Source organism: Calypte anna, chromosome 4 (assembly GCF_003957555.1).
Source record: "Calypte anna isolate BGI_N300 chromosome 4, bCalAnn1_v1.p, whole genome shotgun sequence".
In the NCBI taxonomy this organism is placed as follows: Eukaryota; Metazoa; Chordata; class Aves; order Apodiformes; family Trochilidae; genus Calypte; species Calypte anna.
In genome coordinates, this window is record NC_044247.1 from 15256808 (window position 1) to 15280659 (window position 23852).

Sequence of the window (23852 nt, forward strand, 5' to 3'; positions counted from 1 at the left end):
TTTATTTTGTTTTAATTTATTTTACACTATCCTAAATAATTTCTAATTATATCTGTTGTTGGTTGTCTGACTCCAAGCACCCAAAAACTTCAGTTTGATTTTCATGGGGGAAACCTTCTAATATTTAAGCAACTGTAATTACACAGTATTGTCATTTTGGGTGTGGTGTTACAGATGAGTAACAAGAAAACAATTGCTTTTATGCTGAATTCTTCAAATAATGTCTAAGATCTGATACTCAGTTATGCTTTTCCTATGCAAATCTTTTTAGGTGATCGAGGAGACACATGCTTCAATTGCATAGGAACTGGAATAACTGGGCCTCCTGGGGAGAGAGGACCACCAGGGCCTCCAGGCAGTCCAGGTAATGCTGTATTCTTCAGTGTTTTGCTTACTGTCTTTTGTAAAGTCACTTTTGTATCTGAGTATCTGTGTATATAATTCTCATGCTGTATCTGCTCATTGTGTACCAATTCAGATGCAGAGTTTTCAGCTCCAGTATGTGGTTGGTTCATGGTCTGTGTTGCACAGTTGGAAGGTGTTAGGATGAAACAGGTTGGATGCATGTAAACAACCACTAAGTTTTTGAAAAATCTCTCCTTCAAAAGAACTCTCTGATCAAATACAGACTTGCAAGCCTGTAGTTTATTGAAGGTTTATGGTCTGCTATAGATTTGGCTGAGAGAAATTAACTTCTACCATGTGCCATTCCTGAAATGATAGAGGAGTTGGAGCTTTTTTAAAGTGTGACCCTTTTTAATACTGATGGTTTAGCTTAGAGTTGCAAATTTTGTTGTGCTCAAATAAAACCCAGCTCTCAAAAAAAGGAACCAGACTAGACCTTGCCTGGTTTTAGAACAACTCAGCTATTGTCTTATGCAAACACCATGCTTGGTATTTACAGCTTCTCCAGTTTTATGCTTTTCTTTTATCTTTTTCTGCACTGCTCAGGTTCTCCTGGTTTTCCTGGGCCAAAAGGTGAAAAGGGGCTTCCTGGATTAACTGGCCTTGTAGGGCCACCAGTAAGTGGTGGTGTTATGTTCTGGTGGGAAAGTAATGTCTCATTTGTCTTGCATATTTGGTAGATCTCTGCACAGTAGAGCTCAAAATTCTTGCCTAATTTTTTATATTTGTCCATAACTAGCTTGAATGCACGATTGTTTTATTGTGCCAAACTGAGGGAGGGAGTGAAAAAGAACTAAAATACTTTTGGTTTTTGTTTTTTGTTTTGATTGGTTTTTTGTTTGTTTTTGTTTGTTTGCTTTTTCTTCATTCTCAGGGATTCCCAGGGTCCCCAGGTGCCCCTGGGAGACCTGGTCCTAAAGGAGATCCAGGGGATGTCCTGACTTCTCCAAGAATGAAAGGTGACAAAGGAGACCCTGGCTTCCCAGGACCTCCAGGTCTTCCTGGCACAGATGGCACTCCTGGACGAGATGGACTGCCAGGTCTGCCTGGCCCTAAGGGTGAACCCGTGAGTTCCATTTTATGCTGTCATTGGACAGAAGTTTTGGGAAGTACTGGATGCATTTGACATGGTGCAGATAAGGGGCAAATGCACATTCTTCTGAGTGTGACTGACACAGTCATTCTCTTCAGGAGATGCCAGTGTAGTGACTTGCAGAGATACTCCCTGAATCTTTCAGTGTCTCTAAAAGTAAGCTGAGACTTCTCTGATGTCTGAGATGTCAGATGGTCCCTTAAACCATTGTCTAAATTTCATTTACATAGAAAATTAAGTAACCAGGTTTAGACCTTCTGTCTACCATGTTAGTAAGATGTAGACAGCTAATGGCCTTGAGAGCTGAAAGATGGAAACTGTCAAAGTTTCAAAACAGAAGCAATGAAATCCTTCACTCCTGTGCTAGTAAATACATGTTCCTCTTTCCCATCCTGCTCTTTGTTTTTTCAGGGCAGTGTTGCATTCAAAGGAGAAATGGGTATTCCAGGTGATCCAGGAATACCAGGTCTCCCTGGGGAGAAAGGACTTCCTGGACCTCCTGGTTTTGGTCCACAAGGATTACCTGGTGAAAAGGGTATCCAAGGTGTTTCAGGCCGTCCGGGTCCTCCTGGAGTTCCTGGTGAGTTGGTCTCCATGTGCTATTGAAGAAAAACTGTAAAATAAAGCTTTATCCATTTGCTCCAGGTACTTCTCAGAATAATATACTACTTTTAAACTTCTCTCAAAGGTGTTGTACAAAGGTGTTGTAAGACCTAGTATTTATAAGCTCTTTTATTAAAGATCATCACATCAAAAAATACAAAGTGAGCAGAGTTGATGCTGTGTTACTGTAGGCACATGACTTCCCCTTCTATTCTGGCCTGACTTTAGTGGAAATGTATTGTAACTACTGTCTGGCATATGTGTAATAACGCTGAAACCACAACAGTTTTTGAAAACAAGAGGTTGCTTTGAACAAGTTTGCTTTTGTTACTATCTTGTCAACTACGCAGATCCTGATCAAGTTGTGCTGGTGTCAGCTGTGGAAAATACTATTCATGTGATAATACCTAGGAGGAAGCTAAAAAAGTAACATTTCAAGAAAACTCTTTAACATTAAACTGTGCTTCTAAGCCTATAAAGTGTTGTATGGGGCCTGTTGGATAAAGTGTTGCTGGTGTTTAAGTCCTTTGTAAGCTTGGGATGTGGCTGGCATCTTTTTCTGCTTTTAAGAAAATAAGAAAATAAAGTCCTACTGAGTGATAAGTCTTTCTTCTCTTTTGGTTTTAGGTCCAAAAGGTGACCCTGGCCAGACTATTACAGAACCAGGAGTTCCTGGCCCCCCTGGTCCTCCAGGAAGAAATGGTGACCCAGGTCTTCCAGGTAAAGCAGCAACTAGATATCCAGGGAGTTCCAATAGCTTTTTATTTTGACTGATTCTTGCTAACTCTGTTGATTCTCTTACAGGAGACCCTGGTCAGCCAGGTCAGCGTGGCTTACCAGGCATCCCAGGTGCAAAGGGAGAGCCAGGTATTCCTGGCATTGGACTTCCAGGTCCACCAGGCCCAAAAGGTATGTTTGCAGACATGTTACTATGTTGTTCTGGCTGGAAGAGGGGACATGGTGGGTTGTGCCTCTTTGTTTTCTCCTAGTGAGTTGATTTATGTCCCTAGATTCCTTTAAAAAAATGTCTGTCTTGAATTTTTACATCTTTATAATAGTTTAGGAAGGATCAGGAAAAAAATCTGCTGAGCTCTTATATCTCTCTTTGCTACACTGTTCTTTCAGGGTAGCTTACATTTTTCAGTCAACCAAAGACACAAAAGTCAATGGGTAAAACCTTGGGAAATTATGAATGTTTGAGTTTGAATCAATAAATGATCTCCAAATGCTGCCTCAGGATGTGAACTGTTTGTAATTTTTGTTTGAGCACACAGGATGGGGAGCACCCTCCTCTGTGGCAAAAGCTGTATACTCAAAAGTTATCTCAGCCAAACGTGTACCTCTCAAGGATGCCTGAGCTAGTGTAGACCCTTTTTGCAGAGTCTACTTTTCATGGGGCCTCAGCATTTCTAAAAGAGTTGTTGTAATGCTCTCTGATGTCCTCTCCTCTGCTGCCCTAACCTCCATACCATGTGCAGGTTTCCCAGGAACCCCAGGCCCCCCTGGAGCTCCAGGAACTCCAGGTCGCCCTGGACTAGATGGACCTCCTGGACCACCTGGTTTCCCAGGACAGAAGGTCTGTGTTTGCTTGTTTAATATAAAACTTCACCTTCCTAAAGGTGCTTCTGCATCAGTGGGAAGTAAATGGGGAGGGTTTCACCTCTTGTTGTCAGCTTTTGGTGGGAGGGAAGTCACATTCTCTGCTTTTGAGGCTTTAGTGAGAGTAGGAGAAAAGAAATTGAACTCTAAGGTGATGGGCATTTTTTCTTTCCTATTTTAGCATTTTTAGGAGAGGCTAAACTTAGAACACCTGGTATTAAAAAAATGTGTTAATTTGTTACAGGGGGATCGTGGGTTTGGAGTTCCAGGACCACCTGGACCCCCAGGACCACCAGGCATAAAAGGAGTTCAAGGACCTAAAGGTGATCCTGGCTTCCCAGGAAACCCTGGTCTCCCAGGACAGGCAGGTTTTGATGGAACTCCAGGACCCAAAGGTAGGGAGAACTCTCCCCTTTTCTGTTCCCTATCATTCTTAAAAAAATTGTGGATGTGTTGGGAGTCAGATGGCAGTTAAGCATAAGCAGTGGTGACTTAGAGAAATTACTTCAGGGTCCATTTTTTCCAAATCAGGCACAGCCCTGTAAATGAAAACTTGTGTTCAAAAAAGACAAGCAAGTAAGAGAGTAAATGGCAATCCAGTGGGTCAGCATCAGGAAGTCTATATTGTAAAGACAAATTATTTTAAGGGGAGTTAAAACTTCTTCATCAGAATAATTGTCATTTAGATGTATTGTGCTTTATCATGCAGAGGGTTAGCAAACCCTCAACTGACACATTCCTGCTCTTAGTCATTGTATTGAACTGCAGAGAGTGCCTGGTTTGCTGGAAGGCATCTGTTGAGTTTGATGTGAATTGTGATGCAATGGCATCCTTCTCTCCAGTCTAGAGATGTAAGCTGCATGCATTCCACTCAGAGTGAAGACAAACCTCTGGCTTTCGGAAATGGCCTTTAAAGTGTGTTTTTTCCTGTGTGAGAGGCAGATTTGTTTGCATGCAAGAATGAGATTTCAAGTACCATGTGCAGACACCCTGCTTCTGAAAGCAAGGGTCTCTAAACTGAGTTCACTATTTAACTAAAAAAAGTGTTCTTTTAGGTGACCCTGGACCAAGTGGACCACCAGGACTCCCAGGCCCACCAGGAATCCCTGGCATTGGTGGTCAGGGTCCACCTGGATCTCCAGGACCTCCAGGTCCTGTCGGACCCCCAGGTAAAAACTCACATGCGTTGCACCTTTAGGTTATTTGTGGCTTAAACCAAGCAGGTACACAGGATACTGAAGGTCCAGTGAACAGATAGGCAAGGAAAGATAAAGGGTTTGTCTCTGTTATTTTGGCTGTTTTGCTGGCAAAACTTGGTACATTTTGTTTTTCACTGAAATCAGAGGTGGATTTGCATTCAGCCCTGCTATTTGCACAACTCAGGTCTCAAGGGTGTAAAAGCCCACTTTGAAGAAGACTTGGAGCCTCAGCAGAAATTCTAGAAAGTGTTGTGCACACACAGTGTCAAAATGTCTGTGAAGGGATTTATCACAATACTCCTAGGGCAAAACAGAAGGGAGCACAGTATGAGTGCAGAGGATCTGGGAATACAGAAGAGGAGGAAAGCTGCCTCCAGCTGCCTGTACTGTGCTGTCATTACATTGCTTTCAAATAGCAAGATGCTTCTTAAATTCCAAAGCAATTTTCTAGCTTACCAAACTACTCCAAATTCACTGGATGAGAGGTATTTTTTAATAAATTTCTTTACATTACTATATGGTTTGGGAAAAAAACAACAGACAAATGGAATCCCTTAGACAGTGCTGTTTGCCCTCCCTCTACTTACATGGTGATTGCAAAACCGAGAGAGTAATTCCAGTTCTCCCTGAAGTGGCTAGGCACTTTCTCCCACTCCCCTGAATGGAAGCTGAAGTACAATTTAACTCAGTGTGGAAAGGAAGTAAACATGAGTATTCCAAACCAGTTGGTTCATTATTTTGTAGGGGAGAAAATGTTTTTCAAGGAGTGATGTGATACTGTTTTAACAAAAGCCTGTCAGTAAAAAAGGTTATACACGTTTGTTTTGAAAAAATAATTTCCCCCTCCATTCAGTCAATGGACTTGCTGTGTACCAACTGCTGATGTTGCAAATGCCACAGCTAGAATGTTCTTTGTGGACTTGAGCATAGCCTGCTGCTGAAACACTTTAAAACCCATCTGGTTCTTGCGATGCCTGTATGATTATTTCCACTGCATGTTTGTGAGCTACACTTCCTGAATGTGTTTGTTTCTGAGTGTGGTGTTGGTCACAGTGCATGCTGAAAAATTCACAGCCAACTGTAAGACCACGGGTCACAGCATGGTTGATTGTATTCAGATTTTTATGAACTATGAGCTGAGACTCAGCAAAGGGCTTAACTTTAAGACAGACAAGTACTTGAGTAAGTAGGCCCATGGAGTTGGAGTTCTATTCATGTGAAGTATATATGTGCTATATATTTTTTTACAAGTTTCCCAATGGGGAAAGAAAGGTAGTTGCTGTCCCAGCAAGCCTTGAACGTGTCCAGTATTGAGAGCTAGGGGCAGAAAGGGTCAGGATGATGTGCACAGAAATTCCCTGAGCCAACAGGTGGGGCCTCTGCCTGCCTTACTGTGCTTTCTGCACCATCCTGAACCTATGGTTGCACCTGGGGCTCAGCTGAAGCAGAAGACAAGATGGGGGTGAAGGGTGGGCTGTATTAGTATTAGGGCTGTATTATTATGGGTTTGAACATTCCATCCAATGCATGTTCTTTCATCTTCCTGTAACATCTCTTCTGGTGTTATCCAGATTGTGATTTTACATGATCACTGATTCATTCTACAAAATACCAGTTTTGACAATTGCACAATTATTACTAGATTTGGTGGGTTTGAAATGCTTATTTTTTTTATCTTCATGTCTGCACTGACTAATCATTGTGGTTACTAACAGCATGGGGGCTTTGAAATGTAGTGCATGGCTGAGGGTCCCACTTGAGAAGTCCTTGTCATTTCCCTTGGCATTGCTATTTCTCTGTTTGTGCCAAATGTCTTGCATCCTATCTCCCACCCCTTGTTTGTTTTACTAGGCTGCTTTGATTCTGTTTCTTTATGCAACATTAGGGTGCAGTTTCTGGGGCTCTGTTTTTCAGGCAACTTGCAAAATTCTTGAAAAGATTTCCCTGTTCAGAATTTCCTTTTCTGCACCACCATTTCTTCAAATAATTTGCAGTAACTACACCATAGCTCCTAAACTTGTTCCTGCAGTCGAGAGTGGGGCTCACCATTACAGAGTTAGAGTAATACTGACTGCCTTGTAATTGTAGCTGAGGTTTTGGCAGGGTGCTGTCATAATCTCAGTAGGTGTAACAGTGTAAATTTGCATAACAGAACTTAGAAGAATGAGAAAAAAATATTCAGAGGTTTTCTGTGCTACACAGAAGCATCTTTTGAAAATCTCTGTTTGAAGGGATTTACCAGAATGTGATGCAGACCAACAAGAAGCTAATTGATAAGAGGCCAAGCCAGTATCTGGTAATGACAGCTTTGTGTAAGAATCAGTTCAGAAAGAGCTTGTTTCACAGTTGTGAAAAGAATACTACATCAGGAGAGAGGGGTAAAGTAATATATATATTTTTTTTTAAACAATCAATATTTGAAAACACTTCACTGAGTTCCTTGTTTCTGGATACAGTGGTGGCTGCACTTTGAAAAAGACCTGCAAGTTTCCTTGCAATCTGGTTTCTCTTTATTGCATTAGTGTTGTATGCTTTGTACTGAGATCTGGGTTTGGTAACTTCAGAGTAGATTTGGTCTTTGTTCTAATCTGTATGTGCTTTATTTTGTTTCCTAACTTAATGATTATTACAACTCCTTACTGCTACCTGTCTCAACTTCCTGATGAGCTCTAACTCGTTGGCTTTTGAACCTCAGGTTCCCCAGGTACTGTGGTTTCTTTACCAAAGCCTTTTCTTAACATCAGATTTAAGAACAATCCTTTTTTCTCAGCTATGTCTCCAGGGTGAGCATCTTCACTAATACAGTGCCCCAGAGGGAAATAAAACTGTCTGCTTGCTTCAGCAGTGCCTTAAAAATCTTTAATATATTTTGACAATTCATATTTTTCATTCAAGAAAATGTAATGCAGAATATTCTGCTGTTATCTTAGAATGTAGTAAAATGGAATATTAATGGAGATACACTTGGAAGAATCACAATACTTAATGATAAAATACAAACCAGTCTTATCAATATTGCCTTTTTGGTTTTATTAATCAGACTTAAAGGGTTGTTTTCAGAGAGTTTTTCCTTTGAGATTTCTTGGAATTGCATTTCCTATAACTTGGTAAATTTTTAGTAATGCTTTCCTTCAGAAGAATATGGCCTTTTAACACCTGAAAGCTATTTTTTAAAAAATGCATGACTTTAGAAGAACTGCAGGGTTTCCATCAGTGCTAGGAATGGACTGCAGATAAAACTTAGCTATTTATACACTACTACCCCAGAGACACACAGATTTCAGCCTTGCATTACTTCTTCCTAAAATACTGTTCTTAACAACATTGTCTAGGGTTGCAGGGCATTCCAGGAGAGAAAGGGGATCCAGGTCCTCCAGGCTTTGATGTCCCTGGTCCTCCAGGTGACCGAGGAACCCCAGGATATCCAGGACCCCCAGGTCTCCCAGGACCTCAGGGTTCACCTGGACCACCTGGCCGGGATGGAATACCTGGGTTTCCAGGTGAGTTTGCATCCATTTAAAGTTGGATTCAAAATATTCTAAAAGCAGTGTATTTCTAAGTGTCTTCTTAGCTTTCAATAAATTAAAGTTTGCTTTCAAATAAGTATTGATTTTTCAAAACAGGGAATTCAACTTACTGGGGGTATAAATATGCTTTCTACCAAAAATAGCAGTGCACTGCAAATTTTCTTCTCAGGACTTAACTGTGAAAAATTTGGCACAGTTTTCAAGGGATATTTTATCTGATTTAGATATATACAAAAACTGAGGGACTGTAATTCCCTTCAAACCAGCTCTATATGGTGGTTAATAAATCCCACAGGGACACAGGGGAGAAAATGTTAGTTACTGATGGGGTTTGATTTTTTTTGTTCATACTGACAAATGTGATTCAATACCTTTAGGTGCCAAAGGAGAGATGGGTGTCATGGGAGCTCCTGGTCCTCCAGGGCCTCCAGGAACTCCTGGAAGAAATGGCTTGCCTGGCTTGAAAGGTAATGTTTGCTTTATCCACCCCTGGAAAGAATGCACAATGGGATTGTCCTTTTCCTGTGTGGAAAGAGGCTTTGGAATACTAACATCTAGATTTTCATTACTGGAATCTGTGTGGATTATCCTCTTTTGACAGTGCTCATGTCCAAAATTGCTTTGAAATTTTAAGCCATAGCATTCAGTCACTCCTTTTTTTAATTGATGTAATGAAATGTTAGCTATTTTTAAAACACTGATGGCATTGAAATAGGGTAATATTTCTGAAGTATGTTGTGCAGTCTGCTTGAAGCAGCAGGAAGAAGGAAATTGGTAGCTTTGCCTTATGGAGTAATCCAGAATTAGCTTTATAGGTATCACAGAAGAACTGTTCTACCTAAATTCTCCCAGCTGCCGTGCTGGAGATGAGTTTTGAAAGTTTGGTAGAAGGAAAACCCACACATCTCCCCAGAACAAGGAGGCTGTGAACCCAAATCTCTGCTATGTGGCTCTTGCAACTCTTCTGTGCTAGTGGCAGAATGTGGTGAGGTTCTGGGAGCTCCCTGGATGTGGGTCCTGCAGGCTGGTTCTTCTGGGCAGGGATGACCAGAGCTGTCAGACTGCAGCACACACACAGTGCTCAGTCCACTCAGCTGACAGATTATTTAATGTATTCCAATTTCATGAAGAAATCATGGACTCTCTATGCTTACAAATATATTTGCCTCCCCTAAAGATAATGTTTTCTTTCCCTTTTGTTGTCTGTACTTACTGTAGGTAATAATGGATTGCCTGGTCCTCCAGGACCTCCTGGACTGGTAGGACAGAAAGGCATCAAAGGTGAAGCAGGCCTGCCAGGTCCACCTGGAAAAGTTGATCCAAAACAGCTAGGAGCAAAAGGAGAAAAAGGAGAGCCAGGTGTTCCAGGTACAGACCTTTACATGTGGAGATGATCTGTCCCCTACGGATAACAGTAGCATGCAGCTGAATCCATTACACTTCATTCTTTCTTATAGGAAAAAAACAAGCCCCCAGACTATGGAGGTGGCTTAAGGTTCTCTTATTTTAGGCTTTATTTTAAATTATTCTATTAACAAATCACTGTCTCTAGTTAGTTTGCAATGTCCTTGCTCATTGACTGCTATTATTATTTGGAATATGGTGATACTGTAATAGCTCTAAGGTGCTTTCAGCAGGATTAGGATTCAGTCTTCTAGGTGTTATTCCTAAACATGTCATGGCTGCTGTGCTGGCAGAATTCCTGCTGTCTCACAGGCCCTTGGGATGGAATTGCACAAGTCATCTGCTCATGTGTCACCTCCAGGTTCTCCCTTTGGGTACCTCTGTAACTTACCCTCCCCTGTGCTAAATGCCATCTCTATGTGGGTTTCTATGGGGAAGCTGCCAGCCTGGAAGGTTTCTCTGTTGCCTCAAATCTGTTTCATCTCTCACTTGCTTCCCTGCCTCCCCTCTCCAAGGGTCTGTTGCCTCCTTTGAACTCTAATTTAGTTTTGAGAAGAGTAAAAATACTTTACCCTTGAGAGAGCCAGAATGCCTTTCTCTACTGTTGGACCAGCCATTATTGTGCTAATTTATCTATTAATTTCTAAGTCACCCAGGTAGGATGCTAAAACACTTTTTTTTTTCTTCCTTTTATTTCCCATCTCTTAGATAAGAGCTGTAGAGGGCAGATTTATCTATGCCTGCAGGGCAGCACAAATTATTGTATGGGATAATAACCACAGAGAATTTGTAAAAATCTGCTAAATACCTGCATTACTTTTTATAATACATCAGCCCAAAAGTGCCTCTGATGTAGCAGTGTAATTAAACATTTATATAATAATCTGGATGAATATAGAGATTAGCATGGAGTCTGCTCATCTGAAAAGACAGTCTCTTCTGAATGAAGTGTATTTAGTCACAGTTACTTTTACCTCTGCTTACTTATATAGTTCCTGTTCTGTAGTGAATGTAAATTTCTAGAAGCAGTATTTTTTGTTTTGTGATAGTTGTCTTTTCTAAACCAGAAGGAATTAAACTTCCTGAAGAAAAAAATCTCTTTTGGATTTTTATTCACATATATCTACATCTGATTTCTTAAGGTAAAAGAAATCATACAGCATTAGTAATATTAATAAAATGTATCTTTTTTTTTTCTTTGAGGTATTCCTGGTTTATCAGGACAGAAAGGTTATCAAGGTCTCCCAGGTGACCCAGGCCCACCAGGACTTAGTGGCCCACCAGGTGTGCCAGGATTGCCAGGTAAGTATCCAAGGCCTCAGATGGACAGTTTTGTTGTGTAAAAATTTACATGTGTTTCTATCACATAGGATTGGGTTGTTAATCCAGGTATAACCAAGCAAATCCTAGAGATTCACACTTCAAGCTCCAGCACAGTTTTGGAACATTTAAAATCATTATTCAAACACCATGGTTTGGGCTCTTTCCTTCTAACAGGCCTAAAAGCAGCTTTAAGATGATCCCATGGAAGATTAGGATAGCTTTTAAGATGTCTGGAAAAGTGCTGCTTGAGCAAGAAACATGACTGCAGGATCTGCCAACAAGACTTTTCTCTTTCATATGGTTATTTCTTCTATTGTTAGTCATTATACCCACACTTAGCAAATGGCCCAATGGATGCATGGCAGAGGCTGTCTGGATGTCACATCTTTGATTTGAAGAGTTGCAGGCATCAAGAAAACAAATTGGGGTTTGCACTGCTGCTTCCTTACAGCTATAACAACTTCTCTGAACTCTTGAATCTTTGCTCGCTATGTCTAATGTAGGTCTTGCTCCAAGTGTTTTGCTGGCCTTGTGGGAGTTTTTCAAACATCCAGGACTCAAACTAATTTCAGCATTGCAAGTTGTGTTTAATGCTGCAGCAGAAGCTAGGGAATACCTATTGCAGATGAGACAGGGGCAATGTGTTCATTCTGCAGAACAACTCATGAGAGACCAAGTCACACCACTGCTAAATTATTTGGGATGGTTACTAAGTCATGGACTGAGATTTGACCCATTCCATTAGGCTCATCTTCAAATCAAAGAAGTTGCTCTAATCAAACCTTGGACTGGAACAAGCTGAAGATGTTTAATATCTCACTACAAATGGGTTTGAAAAAGTGTGTAGGGGCAGTATGAGGCCTAAATTAACTCCAAATCCATTGCCTTTCTAATTTGATGCTAGGAATATTCGTATGAGAATGCATGAATATCAGGAATTCAATTATTGCCATTAATTAACTAAAATCACAAATTTCCTAGGTATCAAGGGAGACATGGGGCTTCCTGGGCAGCCAGGACCAATAGGACCTCCAGGGTTGAAAGGTGCCATGGGAGAGATGGGCCTTCCAGGTCAGTTTCTGTGCTTGTATTTAAGTTTATTTTGGCCAATATTTTCCTGTTACATTGTACAAAGGTGGATCTGCTCATGTGCAGTATCTATAATATATTCAAATGGCAATGCAGATGAGGAATACATATAACCCTACATACATGTTTGTTGGAATAATGCATGAGAAATTGAAAATACTCATTAAAACAGAAAATACAAATAGCAAAAATATTTAAATATTTATTGGTTTAAAGTGCTTATGGATGTAGAAGCAAGGATTATCTAGAGTTTGTAATTTTCATCCACTTCTGGTGTCTCAGATTCCACTCAGTGGAAGTTCAGAAAAAAGGTGATTGTGTAAACTCACCTCTCAGAAGGCAGACATCAGACACAAGCAAAAAGGGAAGGAGAAAGTGAATTACATTATTTTAAATATTCCTGAAACAAAATGCCAGTTTACAAGGCTTCTAAGACTAAATTGTGCCTAGATACTTACAATGAGATATTTGGAGTTGTGTACATTAAGAATTAAAAAAGGAAGTTTAGAAAAGTCATGCAAAAAAGCCATGAGAAAGATTTAGGTAATTGTTTTACTTATTAAAAAAAAATAAATAAAAGCAGATTAGGTATTCAAAGCCAGCCAGCCAATTTGTTAGTCCTTTTTAGTTCAGTTGCTGTAATTTGAGTGATTTCTATAAACCACCCTAGAAGTTTTATTTATATATATGAATGCTGTATTTGCTCTTTTGGACAGGTCCCCCAGGAATTAAAGGCAGCCAAGGAATAGCAGGACGTCCAGGGCAGCCTGGGCCTGCAGGATTTCCTGGACTGAAAGGGGAGAAAGGTGACCCTGGCCTTTCAAGCATTGGTATTCCTGGTCCCCCTGGACCAAAGGTACATTTACAAGATTCTTCAATAGAAAGTTACATGAGGAAATAAGATTCTGTGTTGATTTTGTTTTTTAACTAAAACTTAATATATATTATATATAACTCTCTCTATATGTATATATTAATAACAGGCAGGGTTGACTGGATTGGTCTTTTCAGTTGGGAGAAAAAATGTCTAATTTTAAAGGTGAAAATGTTTCTATTAATTTGGTTAAAGGAGAAGGTGTTTTTTTTTATCAGACCTTTCAAGTTGGGTTCAGCTAGTGACTTAGTCTGCGTTGTGACACCCACTGACATTTTGGTAGCTGGTAGAGATTTATACAGTTAATAGCACTGATCCTCTCTCTAATGATGTAGTTATTTAAACTTAGGAAAAAAAAAAAATAGAGGGACTGGGTTCTTACTTCTGCTTAATGTTTTCTAGGGTGATCTTGGTTTGCCTGGATACCCAGGTAGTCCAGGCAGTAAAGGGATAGCTGGAAATCCTGGTTTGCCTGGATTTCCAGGCAGTCCAGGTGCAAAAGGAGAACCAGGCCTTCCTGGATTCCCAGGTAATTCTGAACAGGATTTTTTTGTTTTCCCTCTTGCATATATTGGTATACACATCTAAACACAGGGAGCAATTGCTGGAGGCTTGCAGCCTTTTTCAAGGTCTTTAGCAATCTGCTCCTTCTCACCCTTGTGCTGCTGGAATTGCCACTGCAAGAGTAAGTATGTGAATGCATTGCTTTTAAGTGCCTTCTGAAATTACTCATCTGCACTGAGGGGATGTAGCATTTCTGGGAGTTAGTGCTCTCCCCACAGCAGTCAAACTCTCACCTCTTCTGACCCACAAAAACTCTGTGTTTAACTCCACACATTTTTCCTCCATGAATCAATTAAAAAGTGTTGGGGGAAAAACTGGGCTTTTAAAATAGCATCTGTTGTCTAGAATATGTTCTAGAGGGAAATCTCTTTTCAAAATAATGAAATTAGGTTTTGCACTCTAAAAAAGAGATGCTAGTTCTTTTGTTCTCAATTTCAAGAAACAAGATTTTGAGCTATGCTGTTCTACAAGCACACTTGAGCTGCTTTAATATAGAAAGTGAGGGAGTTTATAATAGTGCAGTCATGGCAGCAGGAAGCTTAGAAGAGAACAAAACCTGCCCATGAACCTGACAGTTTTTAACCTCTGCCTCATGTCATGCCTGAAAGACTGTGAAGAGTCAAAACAGTGTATTGAGACCCTCCCCTGATCCAGGTTCAGATGCTGTTCAAAACAGACATACAGCACTAGACTGTTTTTCCTCCCTTCCACACAGTTCATGCTCTAGAGGTGAGAATCCAGTGTATGTTCTAATTAAGACCATTTTCACTAACACCTTTTCTCAGAAAGGGAAAAAGAGGGTTGGGGAAGGACTAGCCAGTTCATAATGCTCTCAGTTTGTTGTCAAACAAAAACTCCTGTCTCTAAAATGGCAACTTCCTAGCAGGTAGCCAGACTCCCTGTGTGCTTGGCCACAGGCACTCAGCAGCCAAGAAGACAAAAGTCTTGAGAGTAGCAGTCAGGACAGTTGTCCTAGAATGCTGTGTTTCTGTATGTTCTCTGCTTTAGAACTCATCTCCTTCAGCAGCTGTAAATCTACAAAATGAGCATAAATACAGAATCTTGATGCAGTTAGCTCATTTGTTTCCCAAGGCATATCAGATTATAGCATTTCAAGATCTGCTGAAAAGACAGTTTTTTGCCTAATTTGATTGAAATGCCCGGATTTTACAGGAACACCAGGAATTCCAGGACCAAAAGGTATTGAGGGGCCTCCAGGCAATCCTGGCCTACCTGGACCACCTGGGCCAGTAGGTGAGCATGAACAGTGCAGCAAAGGTCAGCTGCTTCTGTAGAAAATATAACACATGAAGCCACTTCCCATGTTTTTATCCTTATAAGATCAAGAAAATGCACCTATATGCATGTGGATGCTGAAATACCACTGCACACACTTAGTTCACTAAAAATAAACAGAAATTTTAACTTTCTTCTGATGACTTTTGTCTGCTGTCATACTCTTATCATTAAATATTGAAACAAGAAGTTAACTGTTTCAGTATTTACCAGATTTATTTAAGTACTCCAATGTGTTAACCTGTTTTTATAGGAGCAAAATTCTAATTTATCCTAAAGGGAAGCATTATATTATTTTTAGCAAGCACTAACTGCTTAGAAGGCCTAAAAACCTTTACTAAAATGTCAGGGGGGAGAGAGACAGGAAGGACAGAGAAAGGTTTAGGATTACACCCTTGTGAATTTGTTATTAAGTTTTCACACCTTCAGATCCAGAGAAAAAGGGGGTAGGTTGCTTTTCTTATTGCAGGTTAGGCACTCCCATGCTAATGTATCCTATCCCCCTTTTAGGTGATATTGGTCGTCCTGGCCCTCCTGGTCCCTCAGGGGAGAAGGGACAGCCTGGTCGAGATGGAATCCCTGGACCAGCTGGTCAGAAGGGTGAACCAGGTTAGGGATCCTTCCTCTTGGTTTTCTCCTCTTCACTCTGTGTTGTGATCTCCTGCTGTCTCTATTCTGTTTTCCCAATAAATGCCCAACCACCTGCAAAGCTGCTCCTGTGGTTCCCAGCTGCTGAATGGTTCACAAAGGGTGCTGTCAAGATGCCAGTGAAGCACAGGACAATAATTCAATCAGCTCTTAGATTTTTATTACCTGACTTCAACACCAACTCCTCTTCCTCAATTCCATGGGAGCTCTATTGCTTCAACTCACAGAATGGATAAAAAGTGTAATACTGCCTTAAAAATAGAACCCCAACTGAAAATGCAAATTCATTCCCAAAATCTGAAAGACCATCTTGTGAATGAACCTTACAGATGTGCTTTGTACCAAACCTCTAGCTTTGGTGCAGACTGGTGAGTAAATGAGAATACTGAATCTCAAGGAATCAGGAATTTAGACAAACTGCACTTTCATCATTCTCAGTCTCATATTCCTATTCCTGGGGACCTGAAAGCTGAATGTTCCTTATTAAATGAGTCATTTTCTTTTTAGGGCTACCAGGTTTTGGGCGTCCAGGACCTCCAGGACTCCCAGGATTGTCAGGTAAAATTTCTGGTTTTCTTTGTTAAAAAGGTTAAATGCCAAAGATATCTACACACCAAAACAACAACAACACAAAAAAACAAACAAAAAAACCCAACCCCCACAAAAAAACCAAAAAAACCCATTTTGTATGTTCTGCAACAAATGAATATCATAGCAACAACGTAACATATTTATGTTTTCAGTTAACCACATAATAAAGATACTCATTACTAACTAGTGAATTTTGTAAATTAGCAATTATGCAGACAGAATAAATACACACAGAATATATAATAATCTATGCACTGTGTGGAATTTTGCTGATTTGTCTCAATATATAAAGCATTCATACAACAGATGACAGATGAAGCTGCTTTGAAAAAGTAGCTGCTTGCTATATTTTCCAAAGCAGCCTCACAACCTTCTGTTACTTTCTGATAATATTAAAGCTCCTAAATTCAACAGTTTTCTTTGAAAATTTTACAAGGATGTCTTAATTTTCAGTGGAGTCTCAAAATGATGATTAAGTCTTAATATTGACAGATTTTTTCACAGAAAGCACTGCTTGTAGGCTTACAAACTCAGAGGGTCTTTATGAATTAAAGCATCACTGAGCAGTATAGTGAGACTTAGTAAGACCTTCTGATATGTCAGAAGCTCTAGCACTTTCACCTGTAAGAATTATTAGCCCTAACTCCTTTTGGATTGTTAGACAAATGCACAAATGGGGTGAGTTGTGGCCAGACTTGCACCTTCTGCAGGAGAGAGAAGTGTCTCTGCAAGGTGATATTTGGACTGTTTTGTCTATCAGTTTGTAACTACCTGTAAACTTGGCTGTTTGGTTTTACAGGGCAAAAAGGAGAACTGGGGTTACCTGGCCCACCAGGACCCCCTGGACTTCCAGGTCTGAAGGGAGAACCAGGTTTTCAGGGCTTCCCTGGTCTACAGGGTCCACCAGGTCCACCGGGATTACCAGGGCCACCTCTGGAAGGTCCTAAAGGTAGCCCTGGCCCACCAGGTGTTCCAGGAAGGCCAGGTAAGAGCATGATCCCTACCTATCAACATCTGCCAGTACTTTCCTATTTTGCTGGTAGGTTATCAGCTTTTAAACACTCTCAGTTTATTTGGACGGATAAATTCAAGCCCTGTGGCAAAAGCCTTATTGTTTGTGGGCAACCTGAGGATTGTGTTGCTAAAAATAACAGGATCTAAAAATAAAACAGCCTCAGTTTCTATTAATTTCTGATACCTGGCAGCAAAACTCTCATGCATTACTGGACGGGAGGCCCTCCGCATGCTGTCACAGTAATCACCCAGCAAGCACAACACCGACTCCTGAGCATCTGATACCTTTGCAGCATTGTCACCTGATCAGCAAACCTCATCATGCACAGAAAACCAAAAGTAACACACCCCATCCCTTTGAGCCATGACACTCAAATTCACGCTCGCATCACAGCATGACCAAATTGGGAAGCTGCCTCCTCACCCTCCTGTCACCTAACACGAGTCATTGCTCCATCCTCTCGTGTGGCTCCTGTGGATGCAGTGCACCATCACGCCGTGTTCACCTTTCCATCCCACCTTTGCATTTATTCCTGCACCAACTCATTCTGGGAATGAAAAACCACTGTCTCCCGAGTTAGCATGGCTGAGCAACTCCCTGGTGTGTGTCAGGATTTGATTTATATTTTGTGTCATAGACAGTTTGTTTGCATTCAGATACTGCTCTTGAAAAATCCAACTTGAATGAGCCTGCACAGCTCTGGCTCAAGCTTCTTGTGTTGAGTCCAAAAGTACTTTGCCACCAGTAAGACTCACCTCATTTAATATGCTTGATACTCTCCTTAAAGGAGCCTACTTTCAAACCAGGCTATTGGTTGATTACAGGGGTTTTTATTTGCATAGTAATGGAGAAGTAGTATTTTTATTTATTGCCCTTAAAGTCTGACCTCAGATCTTTCTGTTATTGAAAGATCTGTTTGGGGAAAGCTAGTTTTGAGTTAGTACTATTGTAAAATAGCTGACACACTTGCATATTGTTCTGTTTACAGTTCAAAGAACTGTCATCTATTTAGGTATCAAGGGAGAGTTTAGTTTTGCAGTACACACTTGGATAGTGTATATTGGATAGTGTAAAGAAGATTCACTTTTTTATCATGCTTGCTTCTGAGGAGGCAAAACCACTGAAAAACATTTTTAGAATTTTATAAAAATATTTTCACTAGAACAGTAATTGAGAAATACTTGATTCTCTTGTGCAGAGTAGACTAGGAACACATCTGTCCTAACTGTGCACTGAAAAATGTGTCACTATGAACCATGTTTCGTTTTGATTAATAACACCTTAAACTGGGGTGCTGTTTGGAGGAATGGTGGAATAATTTTGTGCAGTTTTATGGGCATTATCAGGAGAACAACAAACCAGTGAGGTTGTGTTCAGCCATGTTTTCTCTCTCTCTTTCTTTCTTTCTCATATTTCCATTTTTGTTGCATGCAATCTATAAAGTGAAGCATTTCTTTGGCTCAGTTATGTGTGAACTAATGTGGATAAACCAAACTATTATTGCAGTTCTGATACAATCAGCACTCCAGCCTTTTGTTTCAAATGATAACATAGCCTGTTGTTGGAACACTGATTTTGTAACATTTCAACATAAGGCAGTTAGTCATAAAAGCAGCTGTGTGGCTGTCAAATTACCACCCTTCTAGGGACATAAATAAAACCAGAAGCTGGATGCATATACTGTTTGTGGACTTCTGGGTATATTCTAAGATTAGTAAAAGTGATGAAGTCAAACATGAGGTAGCTCTCTAACTCCAGTGAAATTGCCCCTAAAACAAATGATGATAGATGACTTTGGGATGGATTTATTAAGTGATTCTAAAATTAAGCCCACTTCCAGGGCAACACAACATTTCTGTTAATCCACATGTGTTTTCATTGATATGAAGAATAATAGTTTGGTGTTTTGCATATTGTATGTATAGGAATATTGAGCTAAATCTAAACAGAAAGGTTTAGTTGAATATGTTAGCTTGTTGATATTTCTAACAATTTTGATGTTTTTCCCCTTGTCCTAATGATGACCTTGGTGAACTCTGACCCCCTACTCCCAGGTCCCTCAGGTTAGCCCCTTAACTCCAAAATAATAACTTTGCATGAAAATGAGTGTATATACTTCTGTAGTGTCTAAATGTAGATATGCCAAGCTTTTTTTCAGACATACCTTTTAATTTGTGGTAGAAAAGAGAAGTTCAGAGTTGGCTTTCAGACTCCTGCTCCATGTTATTGTAGGACTGACATTGGAAGGACTCAGTGTTGCTCTCCACATGGTGGAAGCTCATAGGAGTCCAGTCTTGCAAACCTTTTATAAAGTGTCCCAAGCTGTGAAACTCCTTTAAGCATATTTATTCTCAGTGCAGTTGAAAACAATATATACTGGGTTTCTTATTCTCTAAAAAAAGCATATTGTGCTGTCCTCCCCTGTCTTTGCTGTATAATTGTGTTTTGCAGCTTGGGCAAATGACAGTATTCATTTTTGTAACATCTCCTACTGTTAATTTTGGACACTCTCAAGTGACTTAAATAAATTAGGTGCTTCTCTTATACCAACAGTGTCCCTGGAGAAATTCGTAGAGTAACAACTATGCTTTACATTTCCAACTTAAAGCACTGCAACTTTCCATTGCAGAAAAATCCTTATTTCCATAATTTTACTTTACCAGCATGGGTAGAGAGAATGATGAAAGCTCTTCCTTTAACATGTATTGAATGCAAATGGAGCTTACATCCCTCCTAATGCTAGGGCAGTGGGACAGGATTGGTAAGAACATGATCATTTTCACAATCTTGTCATAATTTTAGCATATTGACATGCAACACAAGCCAGATCTTGGAAAGATTTTTAACACCTGTGTCTAGATTGAAAATGCCTTGGTATATCTATTTAATAATCATAATGATGATGTCTTTAGGTTTTGCTATGATAACTTTCAGGAAGGAAAGAACTGTCATCAAAATTCAATAAAGGAGTACATTTAAGTTTTAGTGTGCTCTCCTGAACACTGTGAAGTACCAAGTGTGGTAGCCTCTTATGTTTGAATCCTAGCTTTATGCACTCATGTAAAAAAAAATAAATTAATGTGGCTTTAACTTTTAATTAAAACTGTAGGCACATAAGCAGTAACCACACTTTCAAAGCAGGCTGCAGGCATGGATAAACTGGAGTTTATCAGTTGTTTCACATTTTGTTCCACCTTGTGACTGTTCCTTGCCAGAACTCAGTAATCAACAAGTATGGGACAGATTTCTAAATCATAGCAAAACTTACCTGACTGTGAAATATAGTTTATAAGTACTTAACAGTAACAATGAAATGTCTGAGTCATTATTTGTAACAACTGTATTACAGTTAGTATTTAAAATAGTTTATCAAATATATAAGCAGCAGTGCATTGAGGTAAACCTGATATTTATTGTAGTTTTTAGCTGCATGGTGGTATGTGGATATAATTAAATCATTTCACTGCCATGAAAGATGCAAGTGGCACAGGAGCTAAAATAGTGATTAATTCAGGAGCGTGGTGGGGATCTTGCCTTCTGGAAGAGGACATTTAAATTATTTTTCTAAGGGTGTTATCAGATACTTTTTTACCTGTTTGAAGTTATTATGGAGAATAGCATCTTGGTATGGAGTATTTTTATCAAGACAAAAGAATGCCAACAATCAATCCTAACTTTATAAGGTCTGCTGTATTTTTGCTTAAAGCATTTATAGCTCTTTTGACTCCTCCATGTCAATCCTGCTTACCTTTTTGAAGAGACTGTAATCCTACTGTTCAGTCCTAGAATTCTATTCACAGGTAGTGGAGGCTCATACCTAGATACTGGTGATAAGTCCTCCTGTTAATCACACTTCCCTCTGCCCAAAGCAGAATTTGGCTCAAGCCTAAGTCATCATTCACAATTTACCTGCATGTTTGCCAAGCTCCAGGCCCTGCAATGTTGAATATTGTCAGTGAAATGGTTACATACTCCAACTTTCCCTGTGAGTAGGACTAACCAGTCACAGGCCTCAGCTGTAATGTTAAAGCAATAACACATTCTTTAGTAAAGCTTTAAGTTTGCTGTTAAATGAAGTGTGAAATTAGGCTGAGTAGAACCTAGTCACCAGAATAACTTGTATCTGAAAATACATAACGTTGTGTATTCATGTATGGTTTTATGCATGCGTGTGGATTATGTTGTAAATACAAAATATGCTGGTGAAATGGGTGGTTGTGTGGTGTATATGCTGTCATCTGTGCTATTTCTAACTAGTAATCTTGTTTTGTACTGTGTGATGTCTGACCCTTCTAACATCGATCATTGGGCTTTGGTGAACTCTGATCCTTCCAGGTCCTCCAGGTTAGACTCTTAACTCGGTCAATTTATTTTACTGCACTTAATGTAAGAGAAACAGATGTTTTCCTGTAATTCCATTATTATCTTTGTAAGGACTGTGGTTACCCTGCAGGTAGTATGTGTTTGATTAGCATGCCTCTTATTATTTTGCATGTGTACAGTTCAGGACCAGTATAAAACAGCAAAATGAACACAAAAATGCTTGCATGATGGGGTGCTTTTTGTAGCTAAAGCTGCTACAGAATGGGTGTGAAATCTGGTAGAAAATTGCTGTTGATTTTTAAAAGAAACATTTGGGAAGGAATTCTATACTCAGATTTGCATGCAGAAATACAGCTCGTCAAATTGATCCACTGAATATAAACTATGAGGATGTCAAAGGAGATGTTAAATTATTCAAGGTTGCAGAAGAAGTAAAAATCCAGCACACTGGTAAATGTTACTGGATTTATTGTACCACAGGTAAGAATGTCATAGGGCTGTCCTGAAAAAAGATCCTTTTGTTAATCCAATTATGAGATCTAGCTTGTAAAATGTTATTAGCTGTTGCTGTACTTGTGTACAGTTTATTTTGCCACAATTTAGTATCAGTTACTTTCTATTTAGAGAGTGTCTCATCTTTCAGTTCTCCAAATAGCTACATTTCATTTAAATCCACTGCTTTGCTTTGGATTAATGTGGCTGTAGCAAAGGGAAAATATTTAACCACCAGCCCAGTTTCCTCTATTGGATTTACACAGCATAGTTTTACTATAGATAGACAGATCAGTTGGAGGGAGAGTCATTCAACATCAAGAAGTTTCTGCAACTCAGATTAGTACCTAGGCAAGGTGTGGTGATGGGCTTCCTGCTGCCCAGCAGGCAGGAGCTGGCACATACTGGGCTTCTCAATGGCTATGTCAAATTCTAGCTGCAAAAAAGCAGCAATATTTTGCACTGACAAAAGGAATTCAGTCTGCTAAGAAAGCACTTAATGGTGAGATGGTGAACATCATGTGCCACCCAATTTTGGGTTTCTCAGCTCCTGCTAAAGGCACTGATCTGGTCATTGGTAAGCTTATGACGCAGGGGGTTGCTCTGTCTTCTGGAAAGACCTGCTGCTCTTCATCAGCTAGACAAGGAGCCTTGGTTCCTGATTTGGGTAGTGCAAATAATCCTCTTTGTTTTCCATTTAGTTTATCTTGAATTCATCATTGAAATACAGCTGGGAAGTCAAAGCAAAGTATCTTTTTAATCGTTTTGTTTTTTAACACACAAACTGAAGGCACAAACTTGGGGAGAATGGTTGATCTGTACTGACTGATCTATCTGTATTTGCTCTGCAACATTAAGGTCCGCCAGGCCCAGAAGGTCCACGAGGGCCACCAGGCAGTGGAGGACTTAAAGGAGAAAAAGGGAACCCAGGTCAACCTGGCCCACCTGGCCTTACTGGTCAAAAGGGAGATCAAGGACCACCTGGACGCCAGGTAGGACAAGAAATGGAGTTTTTCCCCTAGTTTATTTTAAGTGCAATTGAAGTAGAATATATTTGGGGAGAATATGCAGTTTATCTGCATAAAATTAAATCCAAAATGTGGTAGCTAACCTTGTAGCAAGTAAGAGGATCTTACTTTAATGAACTGTCCCCATTATATTCCCAAGGGAGCCTGGCTCTGCATGTTACAGTGTTCTCTGACAGCACCCAGTGCAGTGAGCAGAATGCACAGCTCCAGCCTGTGCTTATTTGTCCCCCAGCCACCTTTGCTGTCTGTTTTTCTGCAACTGCTGAGGAGCTGAGTAACGTGAAGCTCTTCTTTTCAGGGGGATCCTGGTCGCCCAGGTCTGAACGGAATGAAGGGTGACCCCGGGGTTCCAGGCGTTCCAGGATTCCCAGGTACTTAACTCACCTTTCAAGTGAAAAAACTGTGGGCACAGTAACAGCCCCTCAGGGAGAAAAGAAACCTAATTTTAGCCCTTCCTGCAGCAGTTTTTGTAACACAGCATGCTCTTTCACTGTGTAACTCTGAATTTGATGTTTCAGGTATGAAGGGTCCCACTGGACCTGCAGGACCCGCTGGCCTCACAGGCAGTCAAGGGCTGCCAGGCCCACCAGGTAGGACCCCTGGGCAGCATAATTGTCACTTTTGCTCCCTGACAGTAGAACTTGTTACAGAGATGTAGGACAAGGTGGTCTCATCCAGCAATGAAAGTAATTAACAGAGCAGCAAGTTTAAACATAATTCCAGACTGTACTTTTTAGCCCTACCAGTAATCTTACTGTATTTTATACTCTGTATCCACT

At 40.2% G+C, this 23852-nt stretch overlaps 1 protein-coding gene across 1 annotated transcript in view; it reads left to right on the plus strand.

Moving 5' to 3' along the window:
* Window positions 1–23852, plus strand: part of COL4A5 (collagen type IV alpha 5 chain) — a 74908-nt gene that overhangs the window by 44702 nt on the left and 6354 nt on the right. Inside the window, exons 22-46 of the mRNA XM_030449228.1 lie at window positions 272–364; window positions 952–1022; window positions 1280–1471; window positions 1910–2078; window positions 2729–2821; window positions 2906–3010; window positions 3580–3677; window positions 3945–4095; window positions 4756–4869; window positions 8232–8399; window positions 8804–8893; window positions 9645–9794; window positions 11034–11132; window positions 12135–12224; window positions 12959–13098; window positions 13519–13645; window positions 14854–14934; window positions 15487–15585; window positions 16132–16182; window positions 17015–17200; window positions 19285–19293; window positions 21566–21574; window positions 22904–23037; window positions 23372–23444; window positions 23592–23663. Coding sequence (XP_030305088.1) covers window positions 272–364; window positions 952–1022; window positions 1280–1471; window positions 1910–2078; window positions 2729–2821; window positions 2906–3010; window positions 3580–3677; window positions 3945–4095; window positions 4756–4869; window positions 8232–8399; window positions 8804–8893; window positions 9645–9794; window positions 11034–11132; window positions 12135–12224; window positions 12959–13098; window positions 13519–13645; window positions 14854–14934; window positions 15487–15585; window positions 16132–16182; window positions 17015–17200; window positions 19285–19293; window positions 21566–21574; window positions 22904–23037; window positions 23372–23444; window positions 23592–23663 — 2664 coding nt within the window. The remainder of the gene's footprint in view (window positions 1–271; window positions 365–951; window positions 1023–1279; window positions 1472–1909; window positions 2079–2728; window positions 2822–2905; window positions 3011–3579; window positions 3678–3944; window positions 4096–4755; window positions 4870–8231; window positions 8400–8803; window positions 8894–9644; window positions 9795–11033; window positions 11133–12134; window positions 12225–12958; window positions 13099–13518; window positions 13646–14853; window positions 14935–15486; window positions 15586–16131; window positions 16183–17014; window positions 17201–19284; window positions 19294–21565; window positions 21575–22903; window positions 23038–23371; window positions 23445–23591; window positions 23664–23852) is intronic.